At 35.4% G+C, this 19,201-nt stretch overlaps 1 protein-coding gene across 3 annotated transcripts in view; it reads left to right on the top strand.

Annotated features, from left to right (window-relative positions):
* The window catches only part of LOC5563928, a 62,197-nt gene that overhangs the window by 20,942 nt on the left and 22,054 nt on the right, over positions 1-19,201 (top strand). The window contains exons 1-3 of one of the 3 annotated variants that reach the window (XM_021849420.1): positions 13,201-13,451; positions 13,528-13,979; positions 14,081-14,166. The exons of 1 other annotated variant lie outside the window; for it this stretch is intronic. In XM_021849420.1, the coding sequence (XP_021705112.1) occupies positions 13,935-13,979; positions 14,081-14,166 (131 nt within the window). In that variant the 5' untranslated portion in view covers positions 13,201-13,451; positions 13,528-13,934. Of the gene's footprint in view, positions 1-13,200; positions 13,980-14,080; positions 14,167-19,201 lie in introns of those variants that run through there. One more of the 3 variants, XM_021849419.1, reaches the window with a different exon arrangement.

Below are 19,201 nucleotides of genomic sequence, written 5' to 3'. Positions count from 1 at the left end.
GCTATACAATAACCGAAACAGTTGGCTGTTAAAATGATAATAAATAACGAACATGATTTGAAACACAATGGTATACAGGGTAATTATAATAAATAAATCAAGAATAATGGGATTATGAATACATGGATTAGCTCACCAAGTATGAGACCACGTGTGCAATGTGATCATAAATTATAATATAGATAATTTGAAACGATCTTATCAAATTTAAGTTGTGTACCAATGATTGTATGTTTGTTTGTGCTACTTTTCCCCGAATGCCCCGTTTCCCCGAATGCCATTTCCTCGAATGACCCGTTTCCCCGAAAAGTGTAGCAGTTCAAATAACTGCTATAATAGTTATCAGTTGTAAGATGGTGAATTAGAAATAATGGTAAGCAATCAAAAGAAGGAGGTATTTAGTCATTCTCGACTATAAACATGTTGCCAAAAATGCTGAGGACGGGAAAACTCTTAAGAACCGCCAATCAAATAAAGAAGGGTGCATATCAGATGACCAGTAAATTCACCCCCCTGAAATGTATACAGTTATGTCACACATGAGTGCCAAAAATTTTTCGGGGAAGTGGGCTATTCGAGGAAACGGGATATTCGGAGAACTGGCAATCGGGGAACTGGCATTCGGGGAAACGACATTCGGGGAAAAGTAGCACAACCGAGATATAGCTATCTGAAGTTAACCATTTTGTATAGGAAAATGACGTTGGTGCATTTTATATGTCCGATACTGTAGCGCAGGCTCCGCCAGGACCTGCATGGAGACTTTTACATTTTTACATTTAAAGAACGTGACAGTAAACGAAGAATGAACTTGGTATTCTTTGCTGTGACATCTCCAGAGCACCTAACACAGGTTCCACAAGGGTCTCATTAAGGACATATTCGTTGTATAACCAAAACATGCCCTCCTCCGTCTCAATCTTCATAGATTCGAAGGAATATGTCGATGAATGAAGAGGTATTAAAATGTCAAAACTTTATTTGCCAGTTATTTTGTTGAGATGGGATGAGATTAAATCAAACATTAAGGATAAACATTAAGGATTTAATTTCAGATAAACCCTAAGTGGTGCAAGATGCAAGAGCAAAACATATGTTGGAAAATGGGAGGATCGAGTTAAGCCAAAAAAAAACTAAAATCCATAAGACGATCTCACTTAGAGCATTCTAGAATCACTAATAAACAACTATTAAAAAAAAACGCTATATATGATGAACCAAACATGTAACACATAATAACAAAATGTTAAAAAATGGTAACATTAGGGGAAAATTTGGGATCAGCTTAAATCTAAGAGAAGCATTAAGCGAAAACAGAGAAGCAGATACCAAAATGTTGAAGTATTTACAGTTAAATGGATTGTTAAAATAATTGATAAACATTATAATAGAGGTGAATGAACTGGCTAATTAAGTTAGGGGTGGTCCATTAATTACGTAAGGGTTTATGGGGGGAGGGGGGGTTGAAGATTTCTTACGCGCCATACAAATTATTTTTGGTTTTCATACAAAAAATCTTACCAGGGTGTGGAGGGGGGCGGGGGTTGAAAAACCGCTAAAATTGTCTTACGTAATTAATGGACAGCCCCTTAAGGCCTCATTAAAAAAAGAAAAAATAATTGGGGTATATTTGTATGAACAAAAAACCCTTGCGGATAATAGACAAAATCTTGAATGGATTCCGGATTAGATGTTTGATGAATTCCTGGCTAGATTGTTATTTAAATACTGATGAAATCCTAGACAAATTGTGAGAATTTCCATTTTAGTTTATTGCACGTGGGATTCCTTCATTTGTAAACGAGCAGTATGATTGACGGAATGGACGTTTGGTCGAATTTGCTCTTCAAATGGGTAATATGTTGTATTTTTATTTTTTCTTCTTCTTCTTATTGGCATTACGTATCCACTGTGACAAAGCCTGCTTCTCAGCTCAGTGTTCTTATGAGTACTCCAAAGTTTTCAACTGAGAGCTTTCTTTGCCAAATTTGCCATTTTCGCATTCGTATATCGTGTGGCAAGGACCAAATCTGCCCATAAAAGCATAACTGTCCCATATGGATTTTCGAACCAACACCTTTTTTCGTCGCAACATTCATGTTTTTATATGTACTTTACTATGCATATAAAAATTAACACACTTTGTTCGGAAAAGTTGCGGAAAAATATGAAGCTGGTGCAGTCCCATATTGAAAAATAAAGGCATAACAGTCTCTATATCAACTTTCAACCCTTATAACAATTGCAAAACGTGAGTTGTGTTCAAGATTATATTTTTTGCTGATGCCTAGAAGCAAAACGAGTTATGTGTGCGGTGGTGCTAAATAAATATGGCATGCAGAAATGTACTAGAAAATTATGAACATTTGTATGAGAATACAAAACTCAAACATCTAGCGCAATTTTCTCAATGCCTACTATTTCCATATGGGACAGTTATGCCTTCATGGGCAGAAATGCAGTACTAGAAGTGGTACCCAATCTGAGCCCGAGTGGGACGGACCTGATGGTACTGTCAATTGAAACATGGTAATCAGCACAACGTGTTTTGGTAATTTTACTATAATGAGACATAGTAAAAATAAGCATGATCCGATAGTTTGGAATACTACGGTTTTTATATCAGTGTATTGATGCACAAGAAGTTGCTCAAAATTTGATTTAAACTTTTGTTCTAACTCTTAACACCCCATTTTGCGGTATCTAATTTGTTACACTGAAAAAACAACAATATTTTGGAAGTTCTAAGTTTTTCTAACAAAAATGTGTCATTTTCAAAAAAAAAAAATATCAGACGAATGACAGTCACAATTATCACAGAATTAAACGAAGCTCAAGAAGTGAGTCAATTTGGTCTTATCTGTTTATTTTAAATTAAATTCCATATGGAAATTGTACCATTTGTGGCCTACACTGATAAAAAAAAGATTTTCAAAATTTAGAGTCGATTTAGCCGAGTGGTTAGAGTCCGCGGCTACCAAGCAAAGCCATACTGAATGTGATTCGATTCCCAGTCGGTCTAGGATCTTTTCGTTATGAAAATTTCCTTCACTTCCCTGGGCATAGAGTATAATCATATCTGCAACACGATATACGAATACAAAAATGGCAAGTTTGGCAAAGAAAGTTTTCAGTGAATAACTGGAAGTGCTCATAAGAACACTAAGGTGAGAAGCAGGCTCTGTCTCAGTGAGGAATGCCATGAAAAAGAAGAAGGAGTTGATTTAAGAAAATGTCTGTTTAGCTCCTTATCATTATTTTTATAACGTGTCAATTTCAAAAAAGACCAAACAAGTGAAAGTAACAGAATCTCAGAATTCGATGCAGCTCAATGAGCGAGTTAATTTTGTCTAATCAGTTTTCTTTAATTGAATGGCTTGTTTCTCGCCACATTACATTCGGAGTTGGCAGCACTATCTCAGATTACAATATGAGACCTTATCCAATCTATTATTCCATTATTGTTTTGTCTAGTATCGAGGAAAATTTGATAACACGTGAAAGAAAAAAAACATGGTTTTTCATATTCCAATTATTGGATATAGGTTTGATATCGATAATTTTATATCCGCTATATCACCGATACCTATATTTAAGGAATATAATATAATGAAATACGAAAAAAATCATGGTTTTTTTTCTCACACATAAGCCCTGTTGTCCTGCTTAGTCGACGACTAAGAAGCTTTTGCCAGATTTTTTTAGAATTATTTACCCGAAATCATAAAAAAAAATATGTGCGAAATTAACAACAAACTAACGTCCCATAAGATATCAATCGAAATTTCCAACCTTTACCTACCAACGCTCTGGAGTGAATTTACCCATTTCATATAGAACTTGAAATTGAAAACTCCAAGCTGTATCTACGTCATGGAGTAGTATTACTTGTCCCATATAGATCCGTAGCATCCTAACGCCCTGTATGACATCAATTAAAAATTCAAGCTTTATCAATGCCTGGGAGTAACTTGACCTCCCTTATGTAGACCAAGTGCATCTTTACGTCTACCTTTACACCCCGTCACATCACATCACTTGAATATTCCAAGCATTATCAACGCCCTGGAGTAATTTGGACTCGTACCATGTAAATCAGCTGCATCTTAACGCCCTGTGGGACACATGTCAAGATGTATAAACGCTCTTGGCTGATTTGACCTCGTCATACTTAGATAAGGTGCACCTCAATGCCCTGCATCGATTGAAAACTTCAATTTGTATTGACGCCCTAGAGTAATTTGAACTTGTCTCATTTAGATCAGCTGCATCCTAACGCCCTGTAGGACATTCTTTAAAAATTTAATGCTGTATAAATGGCCTGAATTAATTTCACCTTATCCCAAGTAAATCAAGTGCATCTTGACGCCCTGTATGACATAAATAGAAACTCCAAGCTCTATAAACGTCCTGGAGTAATTTGACCTAATCCCATATCGATCGAATACATTTCAACGCCCTGTAGGACAGCAATAGAAAATTCAAGCTTTATCAACGTCCTGGTGTAATATGACCTCATTTTACGCCCTGTAGGACATCAATTGAATATTCCAAGATTTAAAAAACGCACTGAAGTGATTTGACCTTGGTAAGCTGCATTTTAACAACCTGTGGGACTAATGGCAAGATGTATATACGCCCACCACTAATTTGACCTTGTCTTACGTAGATCAGGTGCACCTCAATGCCCTATATCGATTGAAAATTCCAATCTGTATTGACGCCCTAATTTGACCTTTTCTCAGGTACATATTAACGCCCTGTAGGACATCATTTGAAAATTCTATGCTGTATAACGTCCTGGAATAATTTAGACTCGTATCATGTAAATCAACTTCATATTAGGGGCGATTCAAATATGACTTCCATCGTTTTTCGAGACTCATAGACCCCCCGCTAGAGGGGGGCTCTGTCACGCTTTTTCCAATACCTGATACATGCAGTGTCACATTTTCATAGACACCGCCCCCCCCTCCCCCTAAGAATGGTCGTCATATATGGATGATCCCTTATTCGATATCTATTTTCCATGTCTCACGACCTTGTGTTACGTAGATCAGGTGTTATTTGATGCCCTATATCTATTGAAAATTCTAAGCTGTATCAACGCCCTGGAGCAATTTGACCTCATTCCATGTAGATCAGGTACATCTCAACGCCCTGGAGTAATTTGGCCTTATTTCACATAGTTGAGAAATATCTTAACGCTTTGTATAATATCAATAGATCAAGCTATATCAACGGTCTGAAGTAATTTGAGTTTATTCCATATTGATCTTTGCGAGATCTGATGCATATTTACGCCATGTTGAAAGTCAATAGAAATTTCTTAGCAGTATCAATGCCCTGGAATAATTTGACTTTATTCTTTGAAGATCAGGTTTAACGCTCTGATTGATGTCATGGAAATTTTCAAAATATATCAACGCCCTGGATTAATTTGTTCCTTTCTCACGTATATTAGGTACATATTAACGTCCTCTAGGACATCAATTAGAAATTCTAGCCTGTTCAACGCCCTGGAATGATTCAAGCTTATCTTATGTAGGTCAGGTATGATACAAACTGTATTGCCGCCCTGGAGTAATTTGACCTTATTCTATGTAGATCAGGTGCAACTTAACTTAACTTAACTTTTTAGGGCACGGGTCGAAAATTCCACATTGACCAGGTGCATCTTAATGCCCTGTATGGCATCAATCGAAATTTTCAAGCTGTATAGTAATTGATCTTGTCTCATGTAGACCGTATTAACATTTTGTAGAACATCAAGTGCATGGTAAAATGTGCATGCATTCTGAGCAATATCAACACCCAGGAGAAATTTGGCCTTATCCTTTGAAGATCAGGTACACCTCAACGCCCTGTAGGACATTAATTGAAAATTCCAAGCTCCATCAACATCCAGCAGTAATTTCACCTTAATCCACATTAATGAATTGAATCGTAAAAAATCGTAAAACGCCCAGTACAAATCAAACAAATTTTTTAGCCTGTATCAACGCCCTGAAGTGATTATACTCTGTTTCACGTAGATCAGCTGCATCTTAACGTCCTGTCGAAAACCAATTCAATGTTGTTTGCTTTATGACCTTAACTAACGTATATCAAGTGAATAGTAGTATTTGGTCCTTTAGTTGCGCTATCGGCTCTTGCGGGAATGAGCGATGCAAGCAGGATCAATGTTGATCAGCGTATTGGGTATGCCGAGCAGTTTATTTATTACATTGGTAAGTTCTTTCCATTTTATATGTTGTTAATAAAATCTATAGTCTCTTCAAGAAGTGATGTAGATCATGAAGGTGCAAGAATAATTCTCTGTGACAGGGTGCGTACCAGATGACTGGTCCATTCTGAAATGTAGGAAATTGTGAAACGGGATATTCGGAGAACAGACATTCAAGGGACTGATGTTCGATGAAACGACATTTGGGGAATCAAAATTCATGGCAAAGTAGCACAATCTCATAATTAAATGAATATTACGATATAAAAGCATTTGCCTACAGGGCTGCTTGCGCTTGATCCTTAATATTCGGCCTAAGACCACTCTCGAAATTTGATGAAATATGTTAAAGTTTAAAGCTGAAAAAATCTTCAACTTATATGTTCTTAAGATAGTCAGTTCATACCCTTGTTTATTTTGGACCAATAATTTACATGTGATAGTGATAAACTTTCATTATCAAGTATGCACCAAGAGCAGCATTTTCGTGTTCGTAAATTTGATGAAATAAATAAAACATATCTAACGTAAAACGACAAAAGATAAAACCATAGCGAAATATTTTGAAATCCAGAGCAAATGTTAATATTTTTAATTTAAATATTACCTCAAGAGCGATATTTAATTTTTAATTTAAGCCATATATATGGCTGAAAATCAAACACCTAAATTCAGCTGAAAATCGAAAACAGTTCAAACCTTCTAGATTTTAGTACTGCTCAAAACTCAAAAAAATCTTTGTAAACTTAATTATTCGATTGACATGACTGAGAATACGCATAATATTTCGTCAAAAAATGTTTCGGTTTATGGTTAACTTTTTATCGCTGAAACGCGGTTACCATCGGCATACATAATTAGAATTACAGTTTGCGTCGCAGTTCGCTTGAAATTTATAAAAATAGAGGAGAAGTGTTTTGGTTAACTCAAATTGCTGGACCTTAGTTGACAGTTTGTTGAAGGCTCAGTTTTTTTATATTTTTCTTCACCTATCTTTCTACTCGTATATTCCTTGAAACACAAAACAATCTTGGGGGCATTGCAAAGAAAATATGTAGTCTAGTTTAAAACAATTTTGGGGACGATTTTGAATTTGAATGAATCTTAAATTTTATCAGAAAAACATGTTTTATCGTTAGCGCATTGTTTTGAATTCTGAGATCAACATCAATAAGCTTAGAAAAAACTGAGTTAGAGCAGCTGCAAAAACTGTCCAATAATATTTACCGAAAGAACGAATTTCTAATTGAATGCAAACATCATATTTTCTGCAATGCCATTTTGTTCTTAGTCAATTTATCGAACAATAATAATTACAATATAAAATCATAAAATATCATACAATTCAGTTGTACTGTCAAAATTATGCTTTAGGCTTTTGAAGAGCTTTATACGGACAGAGTGGTACCAGAAACATTTGGTCGTTACTCGATAACTGTTGCATCAATTTGCTTAAATTTTTAACATTTTTTAAAGTGAATTGCAATAACAATATATTGTTTTAAAGGCAAAATGCCACACAAAACATAATTTTGAAATTTGAGGCAAACACAAAAAATCTTTTTCAAATAAACGGTCGGTGAGGTTTTTGGATTGGCACTAGATGATCCGTTTTACATTAAGTGGTAGGTTCTACAAGACTGAGTTTATTTCATGGATCGAGATTTCTTTCAAAAGGGCACATCGTAATAGTCTTAGTTGTTAGACTCTAGGATATAATACATTGTTATGGTAGATTCAATTGATACAAGGACAACATAACATAACTTTCACTTATCACATTAGCAAATTTTTCCACTAAATAATGTATAAGCCCATGTACATGATCTCTTGGTTCCATATTTTAATAGAAATGGAACACAAACTAAATACGTAAGCATATTGGTTTTCGTTTGCTAGGAATGTGTACTAAGGTATTTGTGATATTTGTTATATTTATATATTAAAATGTTGGTTTTTGGATTTCCGCTTATGATCTGTATAAACTGAAAGTCGAAAACCCATAGCAACATAATCTTCATCACAGTTGGTCGGCGTTAAGTCAGAGTGGACCAAGTGACATTTTTCATATTTTGAGAAAAATGGGTTTAAAGTCTAACGCTCTATGATGTTTGTACTCGTTTAAATTTTGGTTCAATATTTCTACACATCTTTGTGTTACTTTCAAACAATATAATGTGAAGTGATAATCATGAAAAATCATAATCCAAACCTCTAATAGAACGATTTTTTTGATGGCCTATGTATACTTAGTCCACTCTGACTGAATTAAAGATCTCCGTTCAGTGAGTTGGTTCACTCTGACTGAACAATTTCTTAAAAAATAACAATCGTTTAATGCTTGCATGGTCAACTTGGGTGCATATCTCTAAAATAAACAGATTATCAAGATCCTTCAACACCAGTATCGTAAATTCTTCAATGATCCATACAGTCAATACTGAAATCAGTGGCATTACGATAGCTTGAAAATTAAGGTTTTGCAGGTCAGGGCATTGAAGACCAGAAATATTCAAATATGCGTTCAGTCAGAGTGGACCAAGTGAAAATCTTAAGTACCGACCAATATATGCTGGCCAATAAGCGGGTCCTAGGACATGCCATACAAACACCATAGAACTACCATAAACTTCTATCTGACTCTGAAATTGACTCAAAAAATGCAATAATCAATCAGTTTATTGCTTTCCAACACTTGGTCCGCTCTGTCTGCACAGATATTGTTGCAATTTCTGACCACCCATTCAAAAATGTAAATGGTCAAAAATCAAAATCAAATGCATCGAATTAAGTAATATTTATGAATTTCTATTGAAGGATAAGCAGAAGAATCATCCTTTGTCGAAAAATCTGACAAATCTCTTGAAATGTTTTCAATTTTCTCGCATTCCTCAGCACGCTGATCATTTTCGCTGGCATAATAGTCATTTGGCATAAAGTCGTTTGGCATAATGGTCGTTTGGCATAATAGTCGTTTGGCATAATAAGTCTGAAATCAAGAATTTCTTAAGATGGCATTCGTTTTTACGTTTCTATAGAATCTTTCTGATCATATCACGCTTGTTTTTGGATTCATGATACAAGATGATACTTTATTCAAAAATCATATGCTCTTGATTAAACTAAAGCATATTAGGAAAGTTATTGTCAATAATATTTTATTATATACCCAGAAATTACCCTTCTTTCCAACATTAATTCTTCTTTTAAGTTTCGCTATTGGAATAAATTTTTGCACTGAAGATTTTGATAGCACAAATTCGCCCTTCTTTCAAACGTTCTAGGTTTTTTTTTCTAAATGTGATGAAACTTTAATTATAGGTATGAAAACCATTGATTTAAAATTTGAATAAATTTCACCTTTTTTATACATAGGATGTTCTTTTTTAAATATTTTATTGTTTCCAAGTGACAAAAGGGTGGCATTCGAAAACATTCATGTACTCAAGTTATCAGCGAAAGGAGACATCGTTTACTGCAGTTTCTTCGATGGGTTGTGCTACTTTTCCCCGAATGTCAGTCTCCGAATGTCGTTTCCCTGAACGCCAGTTCCCCGAATATCCCGTTTCCCGAAAAGTTTTTGGCACTCATAATTGTCGTAACTTTATACATTTCAGGGTGGTGAACGAACTGGCCATCTGATATGCACCCTTCTTTATTTAATTGGCGGTTCTTTCGAGTTTTACCGTCTTCAGCATTTTTTCCAAATAACCGAGAATGACAGAATACTTCCTTCTTTTGATTGGTTATCGTTCTTTCTCGTTCACTATCCAGCCACTGAAAACTATTATAGCACCTATTCAAACTGCACCACTTTTCGGGGAAACCGCTCATTCGGGGAAATGGCATTCAGGGAATAGGGTAATTTGATGAACAGGCATTCCGGGAATCGACATTTGGAGAAACCACATTCGGGGAAAAGTAGCACAAAAACTTCGATGATTCTGAACGCAATTGTTGATGTCTTTTCGTTTTATTATGCCGCAATAATTTTTGTCGTCCAATCTTCTATTGATCTAATCATAAATTTTGCCTTCTTTTAAAAATAGGTTGATCTTTATATTTATACTGTTTTAAATTTTATTATTTAGTAAAGCTAAATGTTAACCATTTTTATATTTTGCTGGTCTATCAATTTTTTATTGTACCCCGTTTGGCATAAAGTCGTTTGACATAAGGTCGTTTGGCATAAAGCCGTTTGGCATAAAGTCGTTTGGCATAATGGCCGTTTGGCATAATGGTCATTTGGCATAATGGCCGTTTGGCATAATAATTGACTTAAAATAAATATCAGAATTTTTAAGCTTTGACCGAGATCAATACCACCGTGCCCATAGCAAAAAAGTTTAGTAAGTTCTAAGCAAGCGTGGTGTTCGTTCAGAGATTATCCAAGCTAAGAATTTCAAAAATTGTTGTGACATTAGAGAGCATTACTAAATAAAACTCGTTACGGGTCTCTACATCTCAGAACATAGAGTATCTTTGAGCTTGTTGCGATAAACATATATGAAAATAATAAATGGGCAAGGAAAGTTCGCAGTTATTCATCAAGAGAACGCTCATAGAATATTTCGCTGCAGATCAAGCTCTGTCCCAGTTTGGACGTAACACACGATGAAAATTATTTGATAAAAGAATGGATTTTTTTTTAAATATCAAAAGCTCTAATCCAATGATCTATCAATGCGACTTAATGTAAAAATAGCCTACACAGAATAAAATCCGTTCTCGTATCCTTGAACAGCAGACGTGAACTCGTCAACAAGCAAAAATACACCGTGAACTAGATCATGTTTATGTGAACGCGTTGCCTAGTTCTGAGAACGATGATGGTAGTTCACGGTGTATTTTTGACAGTTCGCGTTTTCCAGAACTCTTTTTTGAGCATATACACGAGAGCAGATTATTTTTCGTTTAAAATGTTTAAGGCTCTAACGCAAAAAAAATTCTTTTCACAGCATAGCTCAAATGAACAACACATCTTTAAATGAAAATATTTGTGGCAAAACTTTTCAACGGTTCAATATAAATTCTTATTTTGGAAGTGTACATTAAAAACACCGTCTATTATCGAGAGAAGAGAAAGTTTGTGATTGAAATAATATTTTTCCAGCATATCTCGGAAGGAGATCACGCATTTGCCCAAAAAAAGTATATGTTGACTATTGGCAGGTTCTAAAATAATTATCATTCTAAAAATACATCTGGCAAGAAGTGATAAAACAAGTAAATATTTAGCTTTACTAAATATTAAAACTTAAAACAGTATAAATATAAAGAACAGCCTATTTTTAAAAGAAGGCAAAATTTACTATTCCACCAATAGAAGAATGGACGCCAACAATTATTGCGGTAATGACTGGTTCCCCTGAAAAGTGGTGACGATAAAAAACAATAAACAATCAAAAGAAAGAAGTATTCTGTCATTCTCGGTTATACACATGTTGGCAAATATGCTGAGGACGGTAAAACTCGAAAGAATCGCCAATGAAATAAAGAAGCGTGCATATTAGATGGTCAGTTCGTTCACCACCCTGAAATGTATAAAGTTACGACAATTATGAGTGCTAAAAACTTTTCAGGAAAAAGGGCTAGTCGGGGAAACGGGATATTCGGGGAACTGGCGTTCGGGGAAACGACATTCAGAGACCGACATTCGGGGAAAAGTAGTACAACCCATCGAAGTAACTGTAGTAATAGATTTCTTTTTTCGCTGATAATTTGAGCAGATCAATGTTATCAATTCCTGCCCTTTTGTCAGTTGGAAACAAAAAAATACTAAAAAAATATAGCTCCAAAGAGCAGTCTATGCATTTAAGAAGAATAACTTTATTGACATTTTAAAACAACAGTTTTCATACCTATAAAAGAAGGGTAAATTTGTGCTAAATATATAAAAATCTTCAGTGCAAAAATTTGTTTCAATAGCGAACTTCAAAAGAAGAATTAATATTTGAAAGAAGGGTAATTTCTGGATAAACAATAAAATACTATTGGCAATAACTTTCCTAATATGCTTAAATTTATTCAAGAGCGAATGATTGTTGAATAAAGTGTCATTTTGTATCAATTGACTCCAAAAGGCTTGGTGTCATTGGAACGATACAATAGAAACGCAAAAACGAGAAATTGAGAAATTCTTAGTTTCAGACTCATTATGCCAAACGATAATAGTCGACTTTATGCCAAATGACCATTAGGAATTGCTCAAATACAGTGCATGGGCTGGTTTTATTGTCGTTTGAGCGGCATCCCCATAATCCGTGAGAAGAAAATGATGAGCAACTAAAATCTTTCGTATCATCTGTGGGACATTTCTTTATTTTTATGCATCTGTAGAAATACTGCATCTATCAGTTGATCCACTACTGTAGCAGGCGACAACTACAAGTGCAAGTGTGGTCTTTTTTTTACGAAAACTCAATTACTTATATGACTTTTTGATGATATAAAAAGCTGAAATTTGGCAAATCGACCAAACTAGAAAGAATCTATCTACCAAAAATAGAGCATGTAGAAAAATATAGAGTAAAGTGGCACAAAAAATCGATTGGATGCAATTCAAAACAAATGTTCAAAAACAAAAATTCAAAACAAATCTGAGCTTCTGTCATCATTTCATTCACAATAAAATCATGAACTTATCATAAGTACTAGGGCATATTAGTTTCATATACAATAAGCTTGTTTTATGTTATGTTGTTGTTCATAACCTGTTGAGTCACATTGCTTGGTGATTCACTGTAACCACATAATGCCACCAAATACACAAGTACAGTCAATATAGCGATGTAAATAAACAGAAACACATCCATAGTTAGCTCCAAGCTTCTACATTCTCAGCAATTAGCATAAGGTGTGTTCCCTAACCGAACGAAGGTAGCTCATTTTTCTCACAGAATGCATTTCATTCATACACGGAGACGCTCTCAAATTATCAAGTGAAGTCAACGCTGAATAGGCAGCCGACTAGGGTTCACGCTTCTACATGGGGCCTGGAGTACATTTCTCTAGTACAATGCATTGTACTTAGCCACCCTTCCAAAGACCGCGGGCAGTTACAGCCAAATCGTTTTGTATTCAACTTTTTTTTTTTGCATTTATTCATATTCACTTTAGAAGCTTAACTATCTTCGAAGGCGGCAGCGTGTGTGTAGCGAGTGTGCGCGCGCGTGAAAAGACGTATTGTTTAGCAGTGTCTTTGATTACTATCATCCATCGTCTGGTAGTCCAAGTGTGTAGTATGTGTACTTAGTTAGCGCTTACTAGCAAGAGACCCCTTATGTCCCTCTGTGTCATAGGTCCAAAACTGTTGGCCGCGGCGCGAGCCTAAGCGCGAATAGCACTAAACGGCGCTTGGGAAATTATTTATTGTTTAACCGTCGAACGGAACGGAACGCGAAAAAGAACGTTGGAAAAATTACTTATCGGGAAGTGTTGCTCGTTGACTGGAAATTGTGCCTCCATCCGTGATAAGGAATGCCAGAATGAAAGTGAAATTGGGGTCTTTTCTGGAGGTAGAATGTGTGAAACAATGACCACTGGTGAACCGATTGATCGTTTCGAAGAGTTTGGATGATTTTGAGGAGTCAATTTTGAGTGGTGTGAGGAGAGTACCATTGTAGTGAATTTGATAGATTTCCATTGATTGACACATTTGTCGATCGAATCAACTTATCGTGATTGCGGATACAAAAAACGCGGAAGCATGGTTAGACCGGCATCAAGAATATTCATTAAGTTCATCGAATTAGTAAGTGCATTGTTAGATCAATCAGTGCTTATAGTTAACGATCCAGAGAGTGAAAGCTCATCATTTGGATTAATATTTCGTGATTATTGGTTTAATTGCAGTTGGCATGTGTTGCATGTATAATTACGAAAATCATCACTGACCATGAGTCACGGCGAGTATTCGTGCGGAATCAGAAATTATCTAGGTAAGAAACACTAATCATCGATGTGATGCTAAGTAGGATGTGGTTTACAAGGGGTTGTCATTTATTTTATATGCATTAACCGAGAAATAATGAAGAATAACGTGTTTCGTATCCCAATAGAAAAGTTTGGAAAACGAACACCATAACTTTAGTTGAGAGTTAAACGCTAACATACTATAGTAAGCTCTTTAAAGAGGCAAAATACCACAAATATAACATGGATTACAAAACGATGTAAAGATTTGTGCTCTTGAAAATATGAAGTATGACTTCGATTCATTGTCACCTTGCATACTACATAAAATGCATATTTTATTCATATTGACATAAAGTGATTTCATTCTAAATAATTTTAACCTTCCTTGTGAGTCATTTTTGGCTTATCGGCACGGTAAAGGAGCTGTAACTTTGTAGAGAAAAGAGATATAAATCTGAAATTTTCTGACTTTTCTTAACTTCTGAAAACAAACATTTTCGTGCAAAAGAAGCTCTCAGTGTCCTCTAGGAGCGGCGCTACAAAAAAAAGTGACACATTATGCATTAGAGGCAAAAATAACCCATGGCTTTGAAACGCTCTCAATAATCCACTTTTGAGCCAATTGTCGTTCTATTACCTTTATATGAAAGATATGGAACTATAAAATACAACCCTGGGCATATTTTTAGTATGGCCATTTTGGGAACACTGGCACAAAGACACCTGGATCCTGTTTCAGAAGGAACAGGTACATATCGTGTCAATTTCCGAATGCCGTTTGGCCGAAATTAAAACAATAGTGAACTACACTGTCCATATTCACATAACAGTTACATGTTCTATGGGATTTCCTATAAATATTGTAATGTTATGCGAATATGGGTAGTACATTTTGCATGCATTTGTAATGAATTTCAAAGAAAATTTTATTTCAAGAGAAGGATAATTCATCATTTATATACAAATTATTAGCTCTTTAGTGTTAGTTCCAGAAACATTCAGTGCTGAAAGAAGAGCAACCTACATGTAAGCAATTATTCACTTCTCTGCTAGGGGTAACAGCAACCTGCAGAGGTTTTCACATTGCGTTTGTAGTCAGCTTTTGACAGTAACTAAAATGGTTTACGACTTTTTTGTTCTTGTGCATGATTGGTTTGCTTCAATCCCTCTAATCGTACTAAGTAAATTATTCCATATTTTTACTGTCCATAAAGGCATAACTGTCCCATATAGAAAAAGTAGGCATTAAGAAAATAGTGCTCTAAGTTTGAAGTTTGACTTTTCATACAAATATTCATAATTTTGAAGTACATGCCATATTCATTTCACACAACCGCACAGATAACTCATTTTGCTGCTATTGATCAGCAAAAAATTGAACTTGAATACAATCCACGTTTTACAGTGTGTTAAACATGGATGTTGCGACCAAAAAAGGTGTTGATTCGAAAATCTATATGGGACAGTTATGCTCTTATGGGCAGTTTAGCAATTACAATTTTTGGCTTCATCTTTTCATAATGGAGAAATAGTGAGCTTTTTGACGAAAAGGATCGTCCATCAATTACGTAAGGATTTATAGGCGGAGGGGGGTTTGAGATTTCTTACGGGTCAAACAATTTATTTTTTATTTTCATACAAAAATCCAACCAAGAAAAAAATTTCAAAAATGTCTTACTTAATGAACAACTTCCAAGTGTTCACCGAGTTCGTTTCCCAAGCGCCGTTTACTGCTATACGCAAACAACGGCGCAGAGCTCAGTTCACACGTTGCAATCTTAAGCTTAGAAAAGGTGCCCGTCCATTTGGTCGAATGCCGTTTGGCCGAACGCTATTTGGACAAATGCCATCTGGCCGAACGGATCGTTTGGATGAATGCCATTTGTTAGAAATGAAACCAGTATGATGCAAAAAAATAGCCCATGTTTAAAAATGAAAACATTTCTGATGAAATCATTAAAAAAAAAACACTTTATACTCTAGCCAGGGCTGTGCATTTTCGAAAGCATTGTGTGAAACACGAAGGCTTGGCAGTGTCGTCTCGATGGTAACGAACAACTGCATTGCTTCGTTCCACACTCATTCGTTTCGCTGCCCGAATGAAAGCAAAGAACACGAAAAATGAAATGAAAGAATCAGAATTTTGCTTCATTTAATTTCATTCAAATCCATCAAAATGTTTTAGATTGAATTTTAACTACTTTTTGCAATAGTAATATGCACTTTGTTAGGTAATTAAATAAGACAGAGAAACTACACGGACCATCTCGCCGTTCATTTGAATTAATCGGCTCCTAAAAACAGAGACTACCGATTGAAAGGCCAGCTCGCTTCAGTGAGCCTCCGATTCATGACGCGCGATGCACAAGCAGCACGAAAAAATGAGAGACTACGCTTGCTGTGATGAAAGGAAATGTTTGTAGGGTTGAAACGAAGCAGTACCGTTTCAACTGAAAGGCAAGCTTGAGTCAATCAGCTTGGGACTGAAAATGGTTTCAATGAAATGAAATTGTACGGCCCTGACTCTAGTACATCATTGGTAACCCGGAGACGAACCAACATCAGCTTTGAGTCTTTATGTTTGGAGTACACAAGTTCGTCTTGAATTAACGGATCGATTAAATCGTTTTATTGGAGCACTTATATAGTCACAACCATGATGTCCCACCACCTCATCAAAATCAACAAATTAACTAGCTGATCAGTTATTTGGCCACACTTATGAATCCTACACATCAGCATTGAAGCAATTTGAATATATTTGTGTTCGTAATTCGGTCAAATGATCCGTTCGGCCAAATGGCATTCGGTCAAACGGCATTCGGCAAACTGACCGGACACCATATTAAGTAACTTATAAGTAGATGAAAAACCGAATTTAGTACTATACTATTTAATTCCACTAGAGTTTATATCCTTTGACAGATACGCGTATTTCGACCTCAACTGTAAGGCCGTCTTTAGTGTCGTATATGTACTAGACTCGGCTTATACGCATGTGTGGCACGACGTTTCAAATTTCATGCTTTTTCAGTCCGATTAACGAGAGGACCAACAACCAGATTTGGCCGAATTTGGTCGGAGTATTCCAGGATTCCTCAGGAAACTTTTCCAAAAATTACTGCAAGGACTCCTTCGGAATCCCTCAAAAAAATCTTCCAGAAACTCCTCTAAGGATTCTTCTATGAAAATCTTTATATGTTTTTTTGCAGAGATGTCTTTAAGTCTTTCTCCAGGTTACACTACGACAATTTCTTAAGGGATCACTTCAGATATTTCTCCCGAAATTCTTAATCCGCTGGAGATTCCTCAAAGAATTATTCCTGAGATTTGCTCTAGACATCACTCCAACCATTCTTCCGGAGGTTCCACCGAAAATCGATCTTGAGATTCTACAAGAAATTGCTTAATAAATTTCTATAGAAATTCCTTAAAAGTTTCTTTCAGGAATTCTCTCAGGAAAATCGTTCCATATATTATTGAAATGATTTGTCCAGGTAATCCTTTACATATTCACTTTGAAATTTCTCCAGAGATTCATTCGGGGCCTCTAAAAAATCCTCTGGGGACTCCTTTATAAATTCTTAGAGAGATTTATCTTTTAATTTTTCCAGGGGTTTGATTAAAAATAATCAGAAGTCCGATTTTTTTTAGATGTTCCTCCAGGAATTCCTTTCCTGAAAAAATGTTTTGAGAAATCCCTGGATAAGTTGCGGGAAGGATAACCTGGAAGATAATGTATACTTTTCGGCCACGCAGTACTTATTTTTTCAAAGGTTTTTTTTTTGTAATAAAGACTGCATTGACTAAAGACATAATTCATTAAAATATACAGTGAGCAATTCTCGCTGAAACCAGGCCGCCATCGGTACCTATCGTTAGAATTCCAATTTCATGTAACAAATCGCTAGTATATGCTTAAATTAAAGTAAAGTCCTTTCAGTTTTCTCGAATTGGTACACCTCGTACACGAGCTAGCTAAACAGTTTGCAAAAAAGCCCATTTTTTAATAAATCTTAGGTATTTCGTGATATGTCGTGATAAATCTTGGGTATTACGTAATATGTCTCATATTTCCCTTGGAAAGTTAAAACGATACTGAATGGTACAGAAAACTAAGGAATTTTATAACTCCAAAACATAAGAATTCGTCTAGCAATAAATGCACTTTTGGAAATATTTTACATTAAAGCTACAGATATCTACAATACTTACCGTAAATTCGGGTATAATTGATCACTGTGGCACATGATTTTATTTCTTCCTAATGGAGCACAAATATCATGTAACCTGCAGTGAATGAACGTTGTTTGTCGCAACTATTGTCAAATTGTGTGTTTCTGTTTATTTTTTTTATTTCTGTTAAATTAATGTAACATTTCAAGATCATGTACGGTGCATTATTGACAAACATCCAAAAACTTCTAGTTCTAAATAAGGATTCGAACATGGTATAAACCTGCAAGTTTGTGAGAATGCTTAATATATATTCCCAAACCAGATTTCATCACCAAAACTCGTACCAATTGGCTAATTCGGTTGAAATATTTGATTTTCTGTTAGATATCAGGAAACTCCTTATGAAATTGCATACATTTAGGCGTTTTCAGCGGAATTCTTGAAATTTAACAACACAATATTTCTAAAAAAATGTATTGTGTAGAATTTAGCAAGCACATTCGGATTCAGGGAGCTCAAATTTATTATGTAAAGTTGTTTTGAAAACTAACAATAATCGCAATGACAAGTGATCAATGTCACCCCGAAATGAGATCCTCCGATTTTTTTATTTTAGAGATATTTCATAGCACTAAAACGACATTTGTTAGAAAATTTCGGTATATGAGCCAATGAGGCTCACCTTCGTACTTGTTTTCCTGCATTCAGTTGTTTGGCATTGTCAACATTATGGAAAACAGACAAGAAAAACCGTGAAAAATGATCAGTTTCACCCGAAATTACGGTACTAACGCGCAATCTACAAACTTAATTCAATGAACAAAAATGCATATGATTAATAAAAAATTGTTTATTTCAATCAACGGTTTTAGATGGTTT

Source organism: Aedes aegypti, chromosome 3 (assembly GCF_002204515.2).
Source record: "Aedes aegypti strain LVP_AGWG chromosome 3, AaegL5.0 Primary Assembly, whole genome shotgun sequence".
NCBI classification, from domain to species: Eukaryota; Metazoa; Arthropoda; class Insecta; order Diptera; family Culicidae; genus Aedes; species Aedes aegypti.
Note: the sequence above shows the minus strand (reverse complement) of the source record. Positions and strands in the feature narration are given on the sequence as shown.